At 33.3% G+C, this 23,057-nt stretch overlaps 1 protein-coding gene across 5 annotated transcripts in view; it reads right to left on the reverse strand.

The window, feature by feature from the left end:
- GRIK2 (glutamate ionotropic receptor kainate type subunit 2) overlaps positions 1–23,057 on the reverse strand; it is a 365,936-nt gene that overhangs the window by 131,416 nt on the left and 211,463 nt on the right. For all 5 annotated transcript variants that reach the window (XM_066179492.1, XM_066179493.1, XM_066179494.1 and 2 more), the window contains 2 exons: positions 21,952–22,158; positions 4,504–4,727 (listed from right to left, as the gene is read on the reverse strand). In XM_066179492.1, coding sequence (XP_066035589.1) covers positions 4,504–4,727; positions 21,952–22,158 — 431 coding nt within the window. The remainder of the gene's footprint in view (positions 1–4,503; positions 4,728–21,951; positions 22,159–23,057) is intronic.

The following is a 23,057-nucleotide window of genomic DNA, read 5'->3' on the forward strand; positions in this document are numbered from 1 at the left end:
TTTAAGGAGAAGAAATTTAGCTCAGCAAGTAAGCTTTCTAGAACATTCTCACAAAGAATTTCTTGGTATAGCAACACAAAATTATCAAGGTATCAATTAATAAAATTAAAGCTTAAAAAGTCATCAAAGAGAGAGAAAAAATCTTGTCATGCAGTCTGCCAAATACACTTGACAAAAATCTCAGTGTTCCAGAGGCTGGCACAGTTACTTTTTTTTTTTTCCACAGAATAGCATAATTCCAAAGGGAGGATAAGGCAGGAAGTCCTAGCACAAAAAATATGTGTTACACATAAAGGAAAATAAGTCCTTTAAAATGACAACTCATGATTCAAAATTAGCAATTACGACAGTGAGAACAGTTTAATGTTATGTTTGCACAATATTCACCGATAGTTCAGACAGCTCTGTGTAAGTAGCACAAGGGCTCAATAGTGGATAATTATATCCAGGATAAGTTATGTGCTTCATATCTGATCTGTAAAAGTGAAGCACCTTGCTAAGGCAGCTGTATCTCTTCAGTTTTGAAGACAGGTCACTTAAGAGTAAACTTCTTTAAGACAGACAAACATGTCCACAGGAAAAAAAAAAAAAAAAAAAAAAAAAAAGACCTTACTACACAGAGAAATCCATCAGTGTTCAGGGAATAACTTGACATCAAGTAAATAAGGCATAAAATTATTTGTTAAAAATATTTATGGAATTTTAGGAATTTAGTCTCCAATCTATGTTTTCAGAAAAGATATAAAAAGATGTGGATATTTAAAATTATGCATAAGAAACTCAAAAGTACAATATAGTCATAAGAAAACACAGCTGAAGATTAATTTTAAAAGTAATTTAGGAAGCAAAAGCAAAAATAGGAAGACCTATGTAAATAAAACACATTAAGCATTTTTCAATGCATAAAGCTGGTTTTCTTCATATTGCCTACTTAGAAAGGGAAGGATCCTCCAGTTACTAACATATAAGATTTTGCAGGCCAAAAGTAGGAAGTGTTTTTTTCTTGTACACAGACTCATGGAAAAAAAAGGGGACGATATATGTCCATGAAGTTGATAGACAACACTGTAAGAAAACAGCATGTTGCTTAGAAATGGAACAATGGCTTGCAGCAACAGACAAAAATAAAAAGAAATTCCACTAATTGAGATTTTTGATTACACAGATCAGAAAATGTTGTGTAATTGACAGAAATCCAAAAAAGTAGTTGGTGTGCTTTACTGAGGTCTTAGTTTTCCTTCTAGTCATATCCAAACTGTGAATTTAACTGGTAATCTGAATCAAAGAAACTAGTAAAGGCAAAGGCATAAAGGTATAATATTGGAATGCAACAGGATTTCAGATGACACAAGACACTGATAGCAGACGCAAAAAGATAACGCTATCTAGCACCAGAAAGATCTATTACTGTTTCCAAAAAAGGAAAAAAATGCTGTATGAATTTCCCAGTTCACTGGAAATGTATAGTGTCGAGCAGACTGGTTTTAAATATCAGTCATCAGTTTGCATAACAAAGCAAGGAACTTTCAGAAACTAACCACCCTCACTACTGAGATTGAACAACAACAACTAGATTAAGAGGTTTTTGTATCAATGGAGAAAGAACAGTCAAAGGATGACAATTAAAGAAAACACTGTGTACAACACATATAGGCTAATCCTACCCACAATGCAAAATCTGTCTGTTCAAAAGTAGAATCATCTTTTTGGGGGGAACTACAAGAGGAAAATAAAATAGAAAATCCCTCCAGTTAGCACATAGATCTTTCCCAGCTTGCTGTCTTGTTGAGTGTGCAAAGATTACAGCTCTTTACATATGGTTCTGCAATGATCCTCCAAGTAAAGAAAAGGACTGATATAGATTCATGTTGTATTTCTCTTTCTATGGAAGCATTTTCAGCAATTCATTCTTAAAGATTCTTGAACCTTTTAATAATTTCTTCATTCCTTAATATCATCATACCACTAATTAATGAGTGAGATCCAAGTGGCACAACAAAATGGTACTTTCCATTTTCAATGTACCAAGCCCTTACATGCCAACATTGTTTGGAAGATGTGATGGAACAATAACATCACAAAACATTGGGCACAAAAATGGGAGGTTTCAATTTTAAAATAAATATTCTAAACTGAACACTCTGATGAGTTGTAATTACAAAACATTGTATTGTAAAAGACATACTAAGTACTGCTCCAAAGGCACACCTTATCATGAAACACATAGTAATTATTATGAAACACTGGTAGTTAACATCCATTATGAAAGGATTGTTAGGGAATAGAAGTCTTCTTAATAAGCAACTTCACAACCACACTTTAAAGTATCTCTCTTTACATAGCAGATAAAATTTTTGAATTGTATTTGCAAACAGGTCTTTAACTTTTGAATGTTCTTCTTTCTTTCTGCTTACTATTCAGCAGGAAAGTCAATTTTTAATTTTGACCTGCTTCCTTTTACAAGCAATAGTATTATGAACATACTATTAAGTCATTCTGCACTATGAGTAAAATCTGTAGATTGTCTCTACATAACCCTACATCTTTTATTTCTTAAAATGTTATCAAAATTTGATTGTATCAATTAAGAAATATTAAAAATGTCTGGAAATGAAGGCTGGTATAAATTTATGTCTAAAAAAGATATCTTATACAATTCTACAAAAACCAAACTTCGCTGCTCACTTTTATATTTATACAGAATATTAAAAATATTCCATATTGCTTTACAATGAAAATAATTCTTCCAATTACATAAGGAATTTATGGTATTCGTCACAAAAACAGACAAGTGAAAAAAAAGTCAGCATTATTGGCCTATTATCTGGTGTTTCTATATAAAAATAAATATTCCTTCCTGTTCTGCTAGTGAGCTCAATGGCCAAATATCTTAATTAAAAAAAAAAACAAAAATAGTCTTCAGGAAAATCTATCCTTCAAAAAAACCATTTCAAGACACATTTTCAAAGCATAATAGGAAATCAGCCATACAAATCCTACTAACATTAGTGAGAGCTACCTGTCAAAAGCACTGTGCATCATGCTGAATATTTCCATCAGTGATAATGGTAGGGTTAAAACTTTTGGACATCTGCATAAATATTTTATGTGAGAGATTTCACAAGGTAACAGTTGTGATTTATGCTCAGCTGTGTTTTCAGAGGTATCTGTATGGCAGGGACACCTCAGAAACAATTGTATTCTCTGGTTATATAGTCCATTAAAATATTGGGGTCTTTCAAGAATCTTTCAACATAACTCTGGCTCTTTAAAGCAGACTTTTCAGAAAGGTACATAATAAAGTCTTTCATTACAAAATATGTTTCAGCGTTATCTATATGTACTTCATGTACTTCACCTACAGGTGCTAAGTTACTTTCAAACTCCTAAATATATTGCTTTTCCCTAATATAGGAACGATACAACTTTTCCAAAATTAAACAGAGAGTATCGAAGACAGATGGAGAATGCTGATACTAAATACAACACAATAAAGAAAGAAATATATGAAGATTCTTCTGTGAAACATAGAATGAAATCACAGAAATCTCAGGGCTGAAGTGAGATTTCATTATCAACTCAAACAAAAAGACCCCATCTAATTAAAGAGATAAAAGCCAATAGAGTTTATACACATTTGATTAAAAAAAAATTGGAAATGACTACAAGGGGAAAAGAGACTACATACTATGTTCAGATTTCTTTCTTTTGTTGTCATGACAATAGCCAAAGTTGCATGTAAGTCTATATGTATGTGAGCATCTGAACTCAGCCCTAATGAGTTAAGAAGGAAAAGGTAAACATACTGTGATTTTTTTACAAAAGATGTTTTTCTGCTCATTTAGGCTGAAAAAAAAAAAAAAACAAATAAAATGGTAAGCCCTGTATATCAAATCAATTTATGATTTAAGAATTGATGTGTTGAGTTCCTTATTCCAAAAGCTCAGCTAAGCTTCCAAAGACATTCCACTCAGAGACTTTAAATTCTTTGAAATATCTCAGGAATTTCACCTAGCACAAAATAAATATTATTACTCTACTTCAAAGATACTAACCTACAGAAACTGTTTTGCAACTGGTAGAGGCCCAGTTTTGACATCTAGAATTAGCATGGGCAGCTAAGTACTCAAATGGAGATTGACCACCACAGCATAAAAACAAGTCAGGGGATCAAAATGAAATATGTAAACCCTGGGTTTCTAAATGCAGACTCATTGGGAAAGGATATTTTGAAAACTCTCTAGTGTCTCTATATTTGTAAATTAAAGAAGAAATCTAGCTAGCATGCTGAAGACTTAGGCAAAAAGTCTGGTAACAAACTGGAGACTCAGTATGGCAGTGGAGGATATTAATAGGGAGAACCCTCATCATTATTCTTCTGTAAATCATGAAGTTTAAATATAAGAGTATGAAAGTAAGAAAATTTTTGTGACTTTTGACAATTATTAGTAAGAAAAAAAATGGTAACAATTGCCAAAAAAATCACAAAAGTTGACATGTTACCTGGCTATGACAAAGAGCACACAACTGACACCCAAGTAAGCCAGCAGAATATACATCCAGATATCAGGGGAGAGAGGATTCAGGAAGGAGAAGACGCCCGGGTTTGTACCATTGGGCTTGCGGTACAAAATACTTATTCCAAGAGTCATAAAGGGCTTGGAAAAGTCGATGACCTTCTCACGAACATAGGTAATTGCCAATGGTGCAACTGCAAGGTCAGCTTTCTGTTAACAGAAATACAAAGAGAGAAAAAGGCCATAAGTCAGAAGAAACAGACTGAAGAAGACAATATACATTATGCAAAACACAAACTTTTTATGAAGGATGCTTGTTCTTGTATTAGGTTGCCTGAAATTTGAACCTTTCTTCTGCCTGTAAGTAAGGTAACAGGTTTATTCTACTTCCTCTTTGCAAAACAGACACAGCATTTAAAAAAAAATTAAAAGCACTAATACAAGGACACAAGTGAAGAAAAATATTGTATCTTGCAGAAAAAATGAACATCCATTATCACATACTTTAAAACTTTATTAATTGTGCATTTCAACTTGTCTTCTCTTTATCACTACTTCACTGTGTTCTTTAGAAGCAAATATATTTGGGAAGCAGATGTGAATATGCTAGTACAAGTGCAGGAAAGGGGCCAAGAGGCAATTCTCCATATTTTAGGATAAAAATGGTACAAAATGAAGACCCGTTTAAAATTGAGAGTGCTACACCTGCAAGGTTGTTGAGGATGTTCTAACAAAGTATAACTGTCCTTACTCATTTGTGGGAATCACTACAAAACTTACAGGTACATATTAATCATTTGGACTATTTAAAACGAAATTATCAGTTGAATGCTTTTTTTCAATTAACATTTATTTTTAGTTATTATAGGAATAATTCATAGGAGATTAGTAAATGGCCTATGCTATTCTTTTAATCAAAACCTAATGGAAATCAGAGTCACAAAAAATCGACAGAATCTGCTTCTTGATCTCTGTCAACAGCTCTTGAGACAATCCTGTGCATGCATATATGTGAATGTGTGTGTGCATGTGGACAGAAGAGGAAAGTTCAGAGCAAGAAAGTTTACAGTACAAGACCTGGAAAGCTGTAACCTAAGAATTCTTTATAAACCATGCGCAAATACAAGTATATAATGACAGAAATGGTATAGCTACCATGGAATACTGTTATCCAAGTAATATATCCAAGTAACACAGCTGCAAATTATACCATTTTCAGAATGCTTGTTTAAAGATGCAGAGATATGATTCCTAATAAAATAAATTCATATATTTATGTACTTTTTGCTCACTTAACATTGTGTATACTGTGCAACATTCAAAATTCCATGCAATGCAGCATTTCAGTGTTCCCTTTAATTTTTATTTTCTCACACAAAATTCTTCACTGGTCTATTCTTGTTTTGAGCATTTACATAATTAGATCTACTGTAGTCAGTTACAATGTGAAACTCTGTTGGCACTGTTCATTTTATTTGGTAAGTGTTTACTGGTCAAAAAAATTACATGCACTCCATTTCCATTGGTATTAAGAACTTATAGATATTAATCAAAACAGCAAGGCTTAATTCCACAGTGGATGGTTTTTTATGGATGGCATATTATTGATGATATTCCAGCTGATGTAGAAAGAAAATGTTAAAGCAAGAAACTAAAACTAATTTGAATTAAAAGTTATAGGTAAACATGCAGAAGTTTGCAAAACAAAACAACCCAAGTTATTAGTTTGTGAGGCAAGTAGCAGAGCTTAACCTAGGAGTGTGAAGGCAGCTGACTAGAAATTGTCAGGAGAGGCAGCTTCCCAAACAGAGAAATTAGATCTTTTGGAAGGCTATTGGGAGATGTGAATTTTGGTCTTATTATATTAACAGAACCTTAATGAATAACAAATAACTTATTTTAATAATACCATAGAAAATCCAGCCCTTGGTCATTCGATGGAAAAAACTCCATATACAAATGACTATAGGTTGTAACTATCTCTAGTGGAGCCAAGTTGCAGATGAAATTAGAGAAATAATTGGTCAAGAAATAATATGTCTCAAATGACAGATTAGAACAGATATCCCAGCCTGAGAGGACAGGTATAATAAAATTTATGTACATAACTTAAAAATCTCAAGATTCTCTTCAGAGCTGAGTAACTCTGTTTCAATATTCTTGAATTATAATATCACTGTAAGAAAAACTAAGCATCTACCAAAAAACAACAACAACAACAACAACAACAACAAAATTGTCCAGAATCTTTAATAACTGACGAAATGACTAACTAAAAATTGTAATGTTACCGCATGAAACTTTGTTATTATCTTTTATCTCCAAAATACTTGATTCTCCTGGCAATTCTTTAATTCTGAAAAGAGCACTATTTGCAAGTATGAGAAAGCAAGGGCCAAGCTTCCAGAAGCATAGTACCAGTTTCTCTCATGCTCAGCTATAATGAAGATATACAAGGAGGAGAATCCTCTTTAGTTTACTTCTAGAGACGAATAGGGGAGGAATGGTCTAAAATTAGTATTTTATCAGTCATCATTTAACAATATTAACAAATTAGTATATCCTAAAATGGCTTTTTGAGAAGTTCCATTACAAAGAATATTTGTCTCACTTGGCAGTGATGGATGATTCCATTTTTTAATAATGAATGTATGCATGCTTCTAGTCTTTAAATGAATAAAACCATATATCTGTCTGAAAACACAAACCATAATAACACTTACTCTTTCTTGAGATGAAAGATTTTTTTAGGACAGGATTGGTGAGGTAAGTAAGCTAGTTGCTACAAAGGAAAATTCTGCACCAACTGAAGGTTACAGTAGTTATTAGAAACAGTCTGACAAGGGCATTCTAACACAAGGCACGGTCCTAAGCAAAATGGATGAATTGTACAGGCTACTCTACTATGTGCTAGAGGACTGCACTGTAGATAATGTGGTCTGGTTGTGCATCCTCAGCCTTCCTGCTCCACATCACCCCTCAGGAACTCAGGAGCTCCTGACAAACCTGGACCAAACCAGATGAGCAGTGAAGCACCCCCTTGATCATAACAGTAAGAGGGTAAAGCATCCCTTGGAAGTACCGGAAGCTCATCCACGATACAGGTAGGAACAACCCTGACCATGAGACCTACCTGACCAAGGTGGGTACAAAGAATAAGTATTCACATATGTATAAAGTTTCCCTGTCTTGCTACCATGTGCAGTTGTACGATGCTCATTCACCAACAAGTCAGGTATCCCTGATTTATTTCTGATACAGAAGTGCCTAAGGTAGGCTAAAGTTGTCCTCCTTTGCTTCTTTCACTTGCATTTCACTTTACTTTGCTTGTTCACTGACTATTATACGTAAAGTAGTATTCAAAAAAAAAAAAAGGGGGGAGGACATTTTTTCATCTGTATGGGGCTGAAATTTGGTACATAACCCCTAAGAAGAGAGATTTTAAAATTATACAAAATTCAATCTATTTTTGCAGCAACAAATAACTTCAGCAAGAAATCGACACATTAATGTTCAATAGTGTATAGTCATAGTATGCACAGAAAGTCGGTATTTGCAGAAATTGGTGCTTTTTCTGTAAAATTAACTCTATAAAATCCAGAGAAACAATCACAATAATTTAAGGGGAAATAGAATTTTGAAAGGATTTCATGGCTTCTACTAATAACACCAGGGAAAAGAAAAACAAACACAGGTTGAATTTCCTTTTGCTGATAATTTTCTGATAATTTTTGTCTCACCTATTTTCTTCAAAAGAATGAGGAATTGAAATACAATCTAGGTGCAGGAACAATAAAATGGCTAAAAGCTCTTTTTAATTGGACTCTACAATGACACAATATTCCACCACAATAACTGAGTTTTTTAGCCAATGTAAATGGAGCCTTCTGATAAGAATTTTGCTCCGAACATTTTGCATTGATTTAGCAACCATTAATGTTTATACTAAAAATGCAAAGGGAATCACACACTATCGATTCTCAGTTGTTTATTCAGTCAATCAGTACAATCATATTGTAATTATATAATATACAAAAAATTACACATACACTGAAAATACATTTAAGTAATTTTACTTCTATACAGGCAGCAATGCACTTGTTGCCTGTAATTATTCTTGAAAATAAAGGAACTTGCCTTTTTTGAAAAGGAAAATTTCATAAAGCTTTTATTTTATCCACTATGTTTCCTCAGCCGAAGACCCTAAGTCAATATGTAAACTTCTTCAGCCACCCCAAATTTTTGAGACTGATAACAGGAGTTGAATTTCAGTTACATTCCCTTTAGAGAAAATGCATCCTCAAGATAAAAGAGGAGGGCTAAAGCACAGCTTCAGTTCTTTAAACCTGTCTAAAACTCTTAATGCACAGAGACTTTATGCATTATTCCTGTTCACAGAAGTGCATTTCCCTGCCTTATTTGAAAAGATAAGATCTGTAATTTGCTTTAAAGCTTACAGTCTATCCTAAACTGCCTTATTCACGCTGGTGCATTATAGAAAATTTTATACCTCACAAGGAATTTTTGGTCTTGTCACAAGATCTTCATTTCCTTTGAAACCACTAGGAACTTATTAGGTCTTTATTGCTATTTTTATTTTAACTAGCCACTTACATTACTTTGACAGAAATTGTTTTTCTACTACCTTTCACAGGATTATAGTACAACTCAGGTGGGGAGAGATCAGGAGGTCTCTAGTGCAATTTTCTGTTCAAAGCATCTACATGGACGAGCACAGTTTGCTTTGCACTTTATGCAGTCAGTGTTGAAAACCTCCAAGGAAGGTGACTACATGACATTTCTGGATTAGCTGGTCCACTGCTTGTCTCTCCACATACTGAAAAAGTTTCTACAGACAAGCAGTAGAGTAGGCTGGTTAGAGAGGTTATACAATTTCCACCCTTGGAGGTTTTCAATTTATGCTTGCTGCCTTTGGTCTTCCTGACAGGCTCCTCTCTGAAAAGCCCAAACGAAGCTTCTTGGTAACCTCCTCCTGGAAAGCTACTACTAGAAATTATTGCCTTTGCCAAATATGAGTAACATACTATAAAATAAAACAAAACAAAAAAAAAACCAAACAAACAAAACCAGATTTGATAGCTGAATTTAGATGTCATAACTTCTTATTTGTGGGATCCTGATAGGTACAATTTAAACTTAATTTCTAATACCCATATAGATAGAACTGCAGCAGTTGCTGCTTTATTAACATAGTAAAGTACTTTAACATAAGAAAGTGACATATGATGACAGTTTCAATAGATACTGGCTCACCTAACACACATATTTGTAAGTGCTGAGGTGCCTCTCAGTATTTATTCAGCAACAAAAAGTCACAGGAAGACAGGTGGTTTACTCAGGTATATTTCATTGACAGTAATATTGCACAGTGGTTACATTTCATTAGACCCTCTTGTGTCAGCACGGCTAATTCTTTTCTAGGCAAAGTCTTGAATAGCAGTGGTAACTAAGGGGTTTTTATCTACTCTCCCTTTAGAGAGGATCCTGAGCTAGAAATCAACAAGATCATTTACCTAGAGGTAGATTTTTTTTTTAAAATACAAAAGGTTTTGTAGAGAAAATTTGCATTCTGTCCACTATCATAGAAAAATCTTTTTATATGAATTCAACTAGACAAAACTGGAATGTATAGAATGCATGGAATCATTCCAATGAGTCAGTTCTCATTTGCCGATGTCAGTATGGACAAGATTTAATAGCTGAATCGATGTAATATGAGTACTCATTAAAAATAGATATAGTTTCGGTCTGTTGATTTATAACACACTTTCACTAAAGTATTTTGCATCAACTTCAGTCTAATCAACAGGTAAGCAAATTGGATGTAAAAGGACTAGAGGACTAGTAGACCATGAAACTATATGTAGCAGGAAGATGGGTGACTATTCATTTCAACAGTAAAAAAACCCCTTATCACTTCATTTCAGGAATTTTGTACAAAAATTTCTTCTAATTGTTAGAAGAGAAGGATTCACATATCCCCAGAAAGAGGAAATTGTCAAAGACATTTGCAAGACTGTGTGATACTGTAGCTCAGAATTCAGGAAAGGGAAACTTTCCCATTAAAAAAAATTAAAATGAGGAAAGTGATATTAAAATGTTTTGGTTCTTATTTGCTGTTTTACATATTCTTTCTAACATTGTATTTTTGCACAAGAGATGTTTACGAAATATTAAAATTATTAGACACCATGCTGAAGCACACTTCTTGAAATAAAGTACACAGGCAACATTGATACCTCTTTTGTAGCTAACATTTTTATTGTTATATTTTCTGGATTTACTGCAGTTTCCTGGAAATGATGGGGTTTTTTCCCGGTTGCTAACCAGCTGTCGCCTAGAGTTTGAGTTCTTGCACTCAGGGTGAAAAAAATCCTACATCTTTTAATTTTGACATGATTTCTGTTCTCAAATGGATGGGTTTTTTTCAAATTGTTTCAGTGAACTCATTTCATCACACAATAAAGTTTGACTTGTGTCAAATTTGACTTAATCCCATTTTTCTGTATTACTTTGTCATCTGCAATTTTTCACAATGGAACCAGAATGATTAATAACATTTTTGCATATCATTTGGATGGAAGTAGATCACTGCAGGATATGCCACCTCTTATTGATTAACAATACTCAATTAACATTTTTTGTAATCTATAATTTCATCATCTTAATAACTGGAGTAAAACTTATTAATACTGGCAAAATCAACCTTTTGTGCACTCATCCCCCTCACCTGTATTTTCACACAGGCATCACAATGCACACTCTGGAATTCTCAATTAATCATTAGATTCCAGGGTCTTAGACTTAACTAAAATTGATCATTATTATAAACAATAAAAAAGTCCTTTTAGAAAAGCCTATCAAATATTAAATAAACACAGAAGTTATTTTATATTGTGTATATTCTCAAAACCTTATATCATACAAAGTTTTACATGTCCCATAATTATTAAAACATGGCCAATATAGTAAAGATTACATTTCAAAAAAATTGTCACAAATCTAAAGAAGAAAAGTGTTAGAAGTATTTTTATGCACTAGATCCTAATTTAGTTCTGTTCTGCAAAGTGTATATATAAACTGGCTCATTTGAAAAACTTGTTACTTTTATTAAAATTGAATAAAGTTTATCCAGGCTTTAGGCATTATTTAAATACTAAAGATACCAGGAATTAGCTTTAATTAAAATAAAATGTAAATCCTAAAGAGGAAATCTGTTGTGGCTAAGTTAAAATATTTCTGATATTTCTAAGATTAAAGGTATGAAACCCTTCAAAATTTCATTGCTGTTATAAGTTATTCCTTAAGTGAAATTTTGCTTCATTCTAGAAGACAATGGTGAACAGAAGATTACAAACACTTAATGAATAAAAACACACAGTGTAACAAGAAAAAAATAGATCTGCAAGACAGGCAGATGCAGACAAAGTCCAGTCTAACTACTGCCCAGTTAGATGGAGAGTTAAGTAACATCATCTATGTTACTAGAACTTCATGAAGTTCAACAAGGTCAAGTGCAAGGTCTTGCATCTTGGTCAGGACAATCCCAAACACAAGTACAGCTTGGGCAGAGAGTGGATCATGACTAGCCCTGATGAGGAGGGCTTTTGGAGGTGTTTGTGGACCAAAAGCTCAATGTGACCCAGCAATGTGTACTTGAAGGTAACCCATAAGGCCAACTGCATCCTGAGTTGCATCTGTAGAAGTGTGACCAGCAGAAGAGTGAGGTAATTCTGCCCCTCTATTCCACTCTTGTGAGTACCCCAGCTGGAGAATTGCATCCGGTTCTAGGGTCCTCAGTATGAAAAAGACCAAGATAAGTGGAGAGCTGGTAAATTGATCAGAGAGCTGAAGCAGCTCTCTTATAGGGACACGCTGCAAGAGCAGGGCTCTTCAGACTGGAGAAGAGAAGGCTTTGGGGAGACCTTACAAAACCTTCCTGTAACTCAAGGGATGGAGAGCAATTGTTCCAAGGGTCTGTAGTGATAGGACAAGGGGGAATGACTTTAAGATGAAGGAGGGTAGATGAGGATTAGATATTAGAAGAAATTATTTACCATGAGGGTGGTAAGGCACTGGAACAAGTTTCCCAGAGAAGCTGTGGACTCCCCATCCATGGAGCTGTTCTAGGCTAGGTTGCATGGGTCTCTGAGTAACCTAGTCTAGTGGAAAGTTCCCTGCCATTGGCAGAGGGTTTGGAACTTGATGGTCTTTGATGGAACTTAAGGTTCCTTCCAGCCCAAATCTTCCAGAATTACTTGATCTTTACAGAATTATTACATTGGTATTCCTTGATGTCTACTCAGCACTTGATGAGACAAGTAGACAGGTGGATTGGTGGGTCCAGGCCGAAGCTGGTGCAAGAGAAATAGGGACATACTGGAATGAATAAAGCAAAGAGCTATGGAGATTACTAAAACATTGTAGTACCTGCTCTATGAGACCAGACTTGAGAGGCCTGTGGCCAGTTAGCTTGGAGAAGGCACAGTGAGGTCTGCTGAATGAATATAAATAAATGAAGGGAAAGGGGAAGTAAGGACAATGGATCCAGAATCTTTTCAGTGGTATCTAGTGAGAGAGTTAACAGGCAGAAACTGAAATGCAGGAAAATTTATTTGAAGATATAAACTCCACTTTTTATTTTAGGAATATTCAAACACTGGAGCAAGTTGCCCAAAGAAGTAATGAAGTCCCCACCCCTAGAAACAGTCAGAAGTTGATAGAACATGGCCCCTGGCAACCTGCTGTACCTGACCATTCTTTGATCAGGGATTTGGATGAAGCAATATCTAGGGTCAGTTTTTGATCTCAACAATTCTTTAATTCTGTACTGTAAGCAGTTTCTCTTTCCACTTCTTTAAACTCATCTCTGTAACACAATTGCAGTTTTATTTCTATTCTGGCTATAGACAAAGTTTGAAACTAGTGAAATTAGGTTTGGCATATAGTCTCCTGGTTTCCCAACAATACTACAATATTCCCATGTTAAGCTACATGTTGTAGATAAAAAAAATAAAATCCTTTTTACAATTATGAAGACTATTAGAAACTGCTCAAATATCTAAGCTTCTAGTGCTCCTTCCACAAAACTCTAATAGCAACAGGATTACTCCAGAAAAGAGCAATGATGTGTTTCCGTGGTGCCTTTTCCTAACTGAACTGTCTTTTCTTTGTTATTACACCATAGCAATATTTTAAGTGCAGATCTTAACCTAGTTTTTTTTCCTTTTACATTTTGATATTATGAAATATTACAATATTTCAATAGACATTTTCAGGACCAGAAGGATCACTTTCAACCTAACTTGAAGATCATAAGACATGGGAGTGACACAGTTGAATGCTGTATATGATATGTGAAATAGCTCAATTATTTTTCTATCCAGAAAAGCTAAGTTTGAATAGTAATAAAGAAAATCATTTCCCATGAATTTCAAGAATGACTTTTGATACATTTTTTCCAAGACACTTATTTTAGAATAAGTGTAGCATTCTTTGCAATACTGATCCACATAACAAAAAGACAAAAAAAACCCCAAAAAACCAAAAAAACAACCAACCAAAAACAAACAAACAAAAACAAACAAAAAAACAAACTAGCAAAATACAAATGTTTTTCAGTAGCAATCTGTTTTCCATTCTATAAATTAATCTTTCAGTAACGGATTACTGTATACATTTCTAAGGCAGAGAAAGAAGAAGACTTCCTTCAAGTTTAATATTTTTTGGTTTTGAAACTTGTCTTTAAAACCTTAAAAGGAGACTTTTAATCATTTATGTCATTTTACATGGTTTTTATAAATAAATTATGTCAGTATGTCATTTTTTTATCCAATATCCTGAGTGAAAAGACTCTAACAGGTCTTTATACTGTTTCGCAGTTTTGTTTGTCTTTTTATGAGTACCCTGCCCCACAGGTTCACCTAAAAATATTCATACATTCTTTACAAGCACCTACACACCATCAGTAACATGGATATCTATGTGTGTATATGTATTTGTTTCACACTAACATACTTTCTCAGGTAGAAATTTTATTATCTTTGGAAGTTACCAACATTACCGGCCCTCATATTTGGGCCTTCAGAGGTCCGGAAATAGCAAAATAAAAATTGACTGCGCATATCAATTTCAACATATGGTGACAAAGTAACATGATTTTCTTCCTAAGACACACACACAGCCAGTTTCATTTCATGTGTTTTTGGACTTATGTAAGGCTGCACCCACTGTCTTTTTTTAACTCTGCTGGTTTGATATTTGTACAATTTTCTTAAACAACTGAATTAATTTCGATGCCCTGAGAATAACAGATCAGACTTGATACTTCCAATTCCCCAAACAGTATGGATGATGTGTTTTGGTCATCACTCCCAGAGATGCATCTCCCACAAGCATGTCCTGAAACTCTTACCAAAATGGTGTTTCCATGAAAATTGACATACTCAAGGTTTCCACAGTCCCTCCTCCCTATCTTCCATGAAACGTTCACTTTGAAATATGTTGAAATTCTTTGGATATGAGTAAAAGACAAATTGCAGCATTATTAATAATCCCTAATAAAAGGGATAAGACCCAATGGAAATTAACTTTGCTATTAGAGAATTCTATTTTTCTCATGTACTTCACTTCAGCAGGCAGACACATAGAAATAAAAATCCCAATGTTATTTTCTACCATTCTGTAGTATCATTATAGCAACAAAAGTAAAAGATCAGATAAAGGTATGAGGATATGAAAAATGTAATACTTTCATGAATACAGCCCTAATCCTGGATCCAGTAAGTTCCTAATCATTACTGTAAGCATAGATGATGCCTAAGCTAAAGCATTATTGTTTAGAGTTTCATCTGAAAAACCTAATGCCACTGCCTTGATTGGATATGATTCACTTTTCTGGCAGCACAGTGAAAGTTAATACACTTATTTGCTGTACAGTATTTCTCTGTAACTGAAAAGTAATCATAAACCCAAGGATGTCCATAATGCCCTAAATGGAAAAGAACAATACGTAGGCATATTGCAGCAAAACAAACAAGAAGGCAGTATTCACTTACTCTTAGTGTCAAGAAATTTCGAATAAAATACACCTGGAGTACAGATCTCCAGAAAAAAAAATCCACACATCTCAGAGCATTTAAAAGACCCTACTGTCAAAGTCCCCTGCCACCTCTGGTGTCAAATCACTGAGAATGTAGTTAAAATTCTTCATCTAGTTTCTTTGGGAAACATAGGACATGATCAGCTTAAAAAATCGTGAATTAACATTTATAGCCCTTTACAAAATTTAAGTACTTTATTATTCTCTATGCCTTACTGTAATATTAGAAATTTTGCTGGGCCTTGCTTTACTAAATGCAGACTGTGTGGAAGTTCCTTGCTCTTTGGAAAACAAATTGTTCACTTAAAACTGCTGTTATATTGGAATCTGCATCTTCAACTGTCCTGTACTTGAAATCAATAACAATTAAACAGGGAATGTGTATATACACATATATGTTCCTTACTGAATTAATACATACTTTTGCAAACTTTGTCTAAACTTCTGGATTAGGATTTCTTTGGCATATTAGATTACTGACTTTTTTTTTCCCATTTCCTTGGAATTTTTTTATGGATTTATGCATCTCTACCTGAAGTTTACTTTCTGTATAACTTATGCTGAGTTAGGATGTTTGCATATTTTTCCGTGGAATATCATACATAACCTTCATTAGAGAGTGACAAAGGAGCCATGAAAACTGTCTCGTGAGCACAGAGATTAATGTTTAGCTGTTCGTTTGAAATGACATTGTATTGTCGTGTAGAAGACCATCTCTTTGATCTTTTTACTTCAAAAGAAAAAAAAACAAAAATGGAACAGAAGGTGCATAGTATGGCATATTTGAGTGAATTTCTTTGATAAATTCAGACATGAAAAATATTTGAAGAGAGGTTTTGTGAGTCTATGAATAAATACAGTTTTCTTCAAGTGAAAAACAGGATCTCAAGCAATAGAAGAGATATAACTAGTTGCTTGTCAGGGACACCCTGATGCTTATTCAGCTTGGGACAAATTACTTTGGAAATAAAAGGTCAGACCACTTGAAGCTGTGGATTAATGAATTAGCAATCAGACTGAAAGGCACTAAAAGGACAAGCGATATTTTCTGGCATATTACAAATTATCATAAGAAATTATCCTATGACCCCAGGACATGTTTACAGAAATGAAATACTACTTTAATGAGGAAGGAAAACACACAAACAATAAAAACTGGAAACCAACATGAATATTTAAAACAATAAAAAGACACATGAAATGTGCGTTACAGGCACTTAACAATTAAAGGGTCATGGATGCTATATCATAACACAGCATAACTGGAAGTTGGAAGATATTTTTAAATATTAAATAGTGCATATCAGTAGCTTTATTTAAAGAGATGGTTGTGATGGACTTCATACATAGCTTAATAAATGTAAATAATAATGATTACTGGAAATTCAAAGAGAGCTTCAGCACAGAATAGTAATGTTTAATCTGCAAGGTAAATAAATAAATACCAGAGATAAAAAATGCACTCAAAAGAGATGGCTTTCAAATGGCTGAACAGAAAAATGGGGAAAGAGCTAAATTATAAACAAAACATAAAAAAGTTGAAAATACAAACAGATAAGGAAAATAAAACTGAAATACAACAGCAGCACTAATTTTATGATGTGCTATTTTATTTTATTTTACAGAGACAACAGGAAATTATGTCTTATTTTTTTTAGGAGAGTAAGTAAAAATAAAATAAAATAAAACGCCAAGATACTAGAAAAATAACATTAAAACAGGGTTAGTGGAAATCAGTAGTCATTCAGCTTACCATCTCTCTATATTCACCAGCGTGCTGGTTCAAGCAACAATAGCTGAACTGCAGATTTGCCAGAAGACTGTGTTGTTTACGGTCTATTACCCCTCAAAGCATCAGAGTTCCAAGGCATCAGAGATAAAATTTACTATATGTAGAAAACCTTTAGCATGAGTGAAATTTTCATTATATGACACCTGAGATGCAGATTCTAGTTCCACTAATAAAATGAGGAAGCCATGAAGCAGATATGGTGCTTTAAAGAGTACTGATAGTCCACAGATGTTATTGTTGAGCTCATTTAATGATGAAAAGAGAAACATTGCCCTTCCTTCCTTCCTTTCTTCCTTCCTTCCTTCCTTCCTTCCTTCCTTCCTTCCTTCCTTCCTTCCTTCCTTCCTTCCTTCCTTCCTTCCTTCCTTCCTTCCTTCCTTCCTTCCTTCCTTCCTTCCTTCCTTCCTTCCTTCCTTCCTTCCCTCCTTCCCTCCTTCCCTCCTTCCCTCCTTCCCTCCTTCCCCTAAAGACTCTCTAATTGCCTGCTACCATCAACTCTTCTGAGATTTTCACTACTAAAAGCCATGGCTAAATTATCCTGCATTGTATTGAAAATCTTAACTGTCAGACCTTTGGCATTAAAATTACAAGAAGAAAGAGGGAAAAGAGTTCTTTAGCTTTTCCTTATGAGTCTCTAAATGGCAGGGTTTCCTGTAAGTATGAAGGAAAGAGGTAGAGTCCAAACAATGCAATGAAATTACTTTTGAAATAGAAGAAATAGAAAAGAGAAAGGTGGAAGAACATAAAAATAATATAAAGGTTTTGGATCTAGGTGTTCAAGATCATAAAGACCTCAATTTAAAATGAGAGAAAGAAACCAACAGGTTATTGAAGGAAGAATCACTAAAAATCTTTTAACTGATTATATAAACATCTATTCTGTTACTAAAAGAAGAAAAAGCCACTACATTATTTTTACAAATGTAAGTATTTAATATATATTTATTTTGGAAAATTGATATAGATTTTGAAAAATTCAAAATACACTGGAGTAAAAAACATTTTGCCTAAAGTTAATTCAAACTAAATAGTTCTTTCCTAATGTTCAACTGTGTAAAATTCCTCCAAGCTGAAAATCTGATTCTTAGAGACAAAGTTCCAATTTAATCCTCACATATGATAAAAGAGTTATAATGATCTAAAAACTGGACCTTTTCTGTAATTATTTATGAATCATAAAATATCTGCAAGCCTTGGAGTCTATTTGTAGTGCATAAGCTTTGTGCTGTAGAAGAATCATTCAAATTTTTTCCCAGTGGATTTTTCGTTTAAAGCTCTGTCAAAGTATAAACAAGTAATTTTTTCCTGCTTTGGAACCCAAATTTTTTTAAGCAATTTTGGATGTATAAAGTAGGATGTCTAATTTAAAAAAATAAAATTATATATTTTCATTCTCTCTGTCTGTGCTAGCTATATTGGAATATAACTTACATGATTAAACTATACATCTCATGCAATATAATACAGTGACATGACAACTTTTAGCACTTAAGAACAACCAGAAATTCTCCAGAATTTATGATTCGGTTTAAAACCTGTTCCATAAATCTGTTCTTTCATAAAGTTTTTGAGTCAAAGGCAAAAAGTCAGTATAAAGAATATTTTTTTATGAATAATTCATCCATAAAGAATGGAGATAGCTGGAACTTAGCTCTTTCTCCCTCAAATATGTAACACTCATATCTTGAACTAACCTGAGAAGTGGGTAAAATACTCAATGAAAAATTGGCAAAGAAATCAGAATGCTTAAGTGGAGAAATTCAATTCAAAATTTATTCATAGAGAAATGTCATCTGTATTTGCTTTCCTAGTTAATATTTGTCTTACATTTGCAGCTCTAGACACCAGTGTCTTTTTCCCAACAATAACTCATTGTCAGTTGTCAAATGGAAGGAATCATTGTACTAAATTTCACTGTCAGTATTAATCACAAATTCAAAAAAAGCTACTTACTGCTTGGAGAGTGATATAAGAATGCAGATGTGAACTCTAAGTAAAACAGTCAAGGAAACAAGAAACATAAGCAAACTGTGGAAAAGAAGATTGAAAACAAACAGAGCCTGATGTAAATACTTCAGTCTCTGTTCATACTATAAAATTTACATCCTGAGACTGACATGATGCTCTGAGCTCAACCCAGATAGCATTATCTTTATTTCATTTAAACTTTTGAGCCTCAGCAATTGTGCAAGTGACTAAGTGCTGATTTAAACAGTTTATTTAAATCTTAGATTTTATTTGGTACTTTTAATCTTTATATAAATGGTGCATTTTCCTTTCTATACATATAATACACCAAAATTATCCATTTCATTTATTCTTGGATTATGCATATTATATATTACCCTTGCAAACATATATACTAGAGCATAGTGACCTTTCTCTCTGAACTTAACTGACTGACAGATAAAACAAAGAAATAAAAATAATTTCTAAAAACATTTTTCAATAGATTTAAGTGCTATGGCAACTTTGAGAACTGTCTTTATTCTGTAGTCTATTTTAATTAGAAACTCTAGTTGAAAAATATAGAATCATTTCACATTTCAAAAATAAAGAAATTGAGTTTATTTAATTACTTTATAGGAGAGAAAACCGCCATGACAATTTAAAAATATTCTCTAAGAGAAAAAGGAAGACTGGAAAACTAATGGAGCATGTGAAATACTAGCCATATGGAAACACCCAATGTGGGAACTGTCTATCTGAAGTGACTCACTTTTGAGGTCTGAAGTGTTGCTTGCTAGTAAAATACACCAAAAACATGCATGTAAATAAAGGGCACAGGTGTATAAATAAATTGCATGTATTCAAATAGAGTATAAAGTAAGAATTGAGAAAACCAGAGAAAAATTTAAAGAAAAATTTTAACAAGTGAGGAACTGAGAGAGACTAGTAAAAGCTATGGTCCAGATTAGGAAGTTAGACTGTATCTTCCATGTGTACTAGTACAGTCTCTAAACTTTTCTAACTCCTAAGTAAAAATCATTTGAATAGAATAAAAATAAATAAAAAAATTATCTATGTTTAGTTGTATATTATTTATGGGAAAAGGAATATCTGTTCCATTCTGTGTCATCAGGAGGAAAGACAGGGAAAGCTACTGTTTCTCACAGTTTACTTCTGCAACTTGATCAAATGCATTTTATTTCATTATCTTAGTGTAAATCTTAGGAAGTCATACTAGTGTTTTCTTAAGAATGCTTTAGGGCTGAATAATAAAAGATATATAAAAATGTGATTTGTATTTGTTTCTGAATAAATACTTCCACAATATCCCTCTCAATCATGGAAAATTGTTTCCAGATGAGGATGTTACCTAAAAAGCATCAAATCAAACAGTTGAATAGGCCTATGCCTATTCCTATGTAAAAATGCATATTTATAGAAATGGACAGAGAGTCCAGCTAAATTAGTTTGCTTTCTATGTGTGTGTGTGTGTATAATAAATACACACATTTAAAGATAACATAACTATAATACTCCCACGCATTCTTCTTAAAAGTGTGAAGCCAGGCATAATCAACATCTGTTGCAACACCAATACCAGACTACCACTTACTAGAAAAGCATTAAGAACGACTCTTCTAGTAAAAATGAATATTTTGATTAGCACATGTTCTGCCCATCTGCTGAAATCTTAAAGCAAATTGAAACAAGATAAGTAAATATTTTTCAAGCTATTCATGCAGTTTTTGCCATCATTAAGAAGTTTCACTTGTATTAACTACAGTCTTCTCTTCTGTCTATTCTAAATGACAGTGATGTACAGAATATGTTTCATCTCAATCTTTGACCTCATGTCTGTAGAGAAAATGCTATCAAGCAATTTACCCAAATAAATGCAGAAAGGAACAATGACATAATTTTTAAATTTACAAAAATATTTCTAAGAGACTGAATTCAACCAGCATGACCAACTGAGAAAGCATATTTTGAGGAACCTGAACTAATGCCTCCCTTAATCACTTGCAGCCTATTGTAACAGTATCTGGTGTGACATTGCTTTGTTCCATCAGTGTATGTTGACATTTCTGTCTTTCTTGACATTTTAACAATAAACTGCAAGAAGTAAGATGAATATCAAATTATGTGTGTGCTAACACTACACACAGAGAAATTTTTCTAAGGCAAAATCTCAGATCCACTATCAGAAAAGGAGACCTGATTTGTATTCCTGTCGCAAATTTTGTTATAAAACAAAATTTTGCTATAAAGTCCCATGCCTTTGTTCTCAGAAATAAATTCTGAGTACTGTTTATTTTGTATTTTGACTTAGACATTTGCTATGGAAGAGCTAAACCAAAACAAACACTGTCTAGGGGCAAAAAGTAGATGCTTTATTTTACAAATTCTACACAAAAGAAATAATGGATATCAATCTACTTGCATTGATTCTTAAAACATCTGCATTTTGAAAACAGTAATATTCAAATGGCATTATCATAAATGTTTTACAATTTTTATAGAAAGATTTGAAATCTAAATGCGTAGTTGCAATCTTGTAAAAGTTAACTTACATGATCAATTAGTTCACGAACCATTCCATTCCACTGTCCACTGGCATCTTCTTGGGCTCCATATTTTCCGTCTTCCACCAGTCTAATCTCATAGGAAAATCCAAGGATAGTAGACAGCTCCCTCAGGAGATCAATGCAATAACCTTCAAAGCGATCATTTCCATACAAAGGTTTGTCAGACTTCTTGAACATAACATATGGCTCTTCCTGTAAGAATTAAGACAGAATGGATAAAGAGTGCCCCCACACCTTTCTTCTCATTTTAGCCTTAAGCAGTAGACACTCAGGTGCTTACATATGCATATACTCATGACATCACTTGCTGAACAAAGAAATAATATGAAAACTAGATTCCTTTTAGCTTTGGCTATGTGTGTCTAAAGTCTTCATATATTTTCAAAGATTCTTTTTTCTTTTTGAGAAAAAATGCACTCTAAACACTGTAGACATGTCTTCAAGAAGTGCATACACACACTAAATTTAAATGTGCTCCTTAACTAATTGCATTATATAGTAATATAAAATGTATCATTTGCATGGACAATGTAAGCCTTTTAAAATGCAGAAACAATGTGCTTTGGCAGTGGAAAGAATTTCACTAAAACTCCAAACATCAATCAAATATTTTAAGTATTAGATTTTACATTTTTATTTATACTAGTATTTTAACTGGTTTCTCAATGTTTCGTTAGGAAAAGTGTAAAAAAACCCACAGAGGAAGAAAAAAGTCAGTGAAAGCACCTACTTCTCTATTGCCTCAAGTTATAGGCTGCCGTTTACAAGAATTCCTCAAAACCTGAAAACATTTATTCAAAAAGTAGATTATATGATAGGCATTCCATGAAAACTCAATTAAATGTCTTTAAACATTTATGTTCTATTTTAAATCAAATTCCAATATATTTTTTTTGCATTAAATGATGTGCAAACAGACGGAAAACAAATTTAAATGATTGGAAGAATAATTGTAAATATAGGAAGAAAATTTGCATTTATCAAAGCAGTATTTTTACATCTGTTTCTCATTATAAGATGACCTTTCTCAAATAGAAAATTAAAGAGAAAATACAAGAAAAACAGTTGGTAGTTTTCCACTACAATATGGA

The sequence above is a fragment of the Chamaea fasciata genome, unplaced genomic scaffold, assembly GCF_029207755.1.
Source record: "Chamaea fasciata isolate MVZ Bird 193981 ecotype frontalis unplaced genomic scaffold, bChaFas1.0.hap1 SCAF_3, whole genome shotgun sequence".
Lineage (NCBI taxonomy): Eukaryota > Metazoa > Chordata > Aves > Passeriformes > Sylviidae > Chamaea > Chamaea fasciata.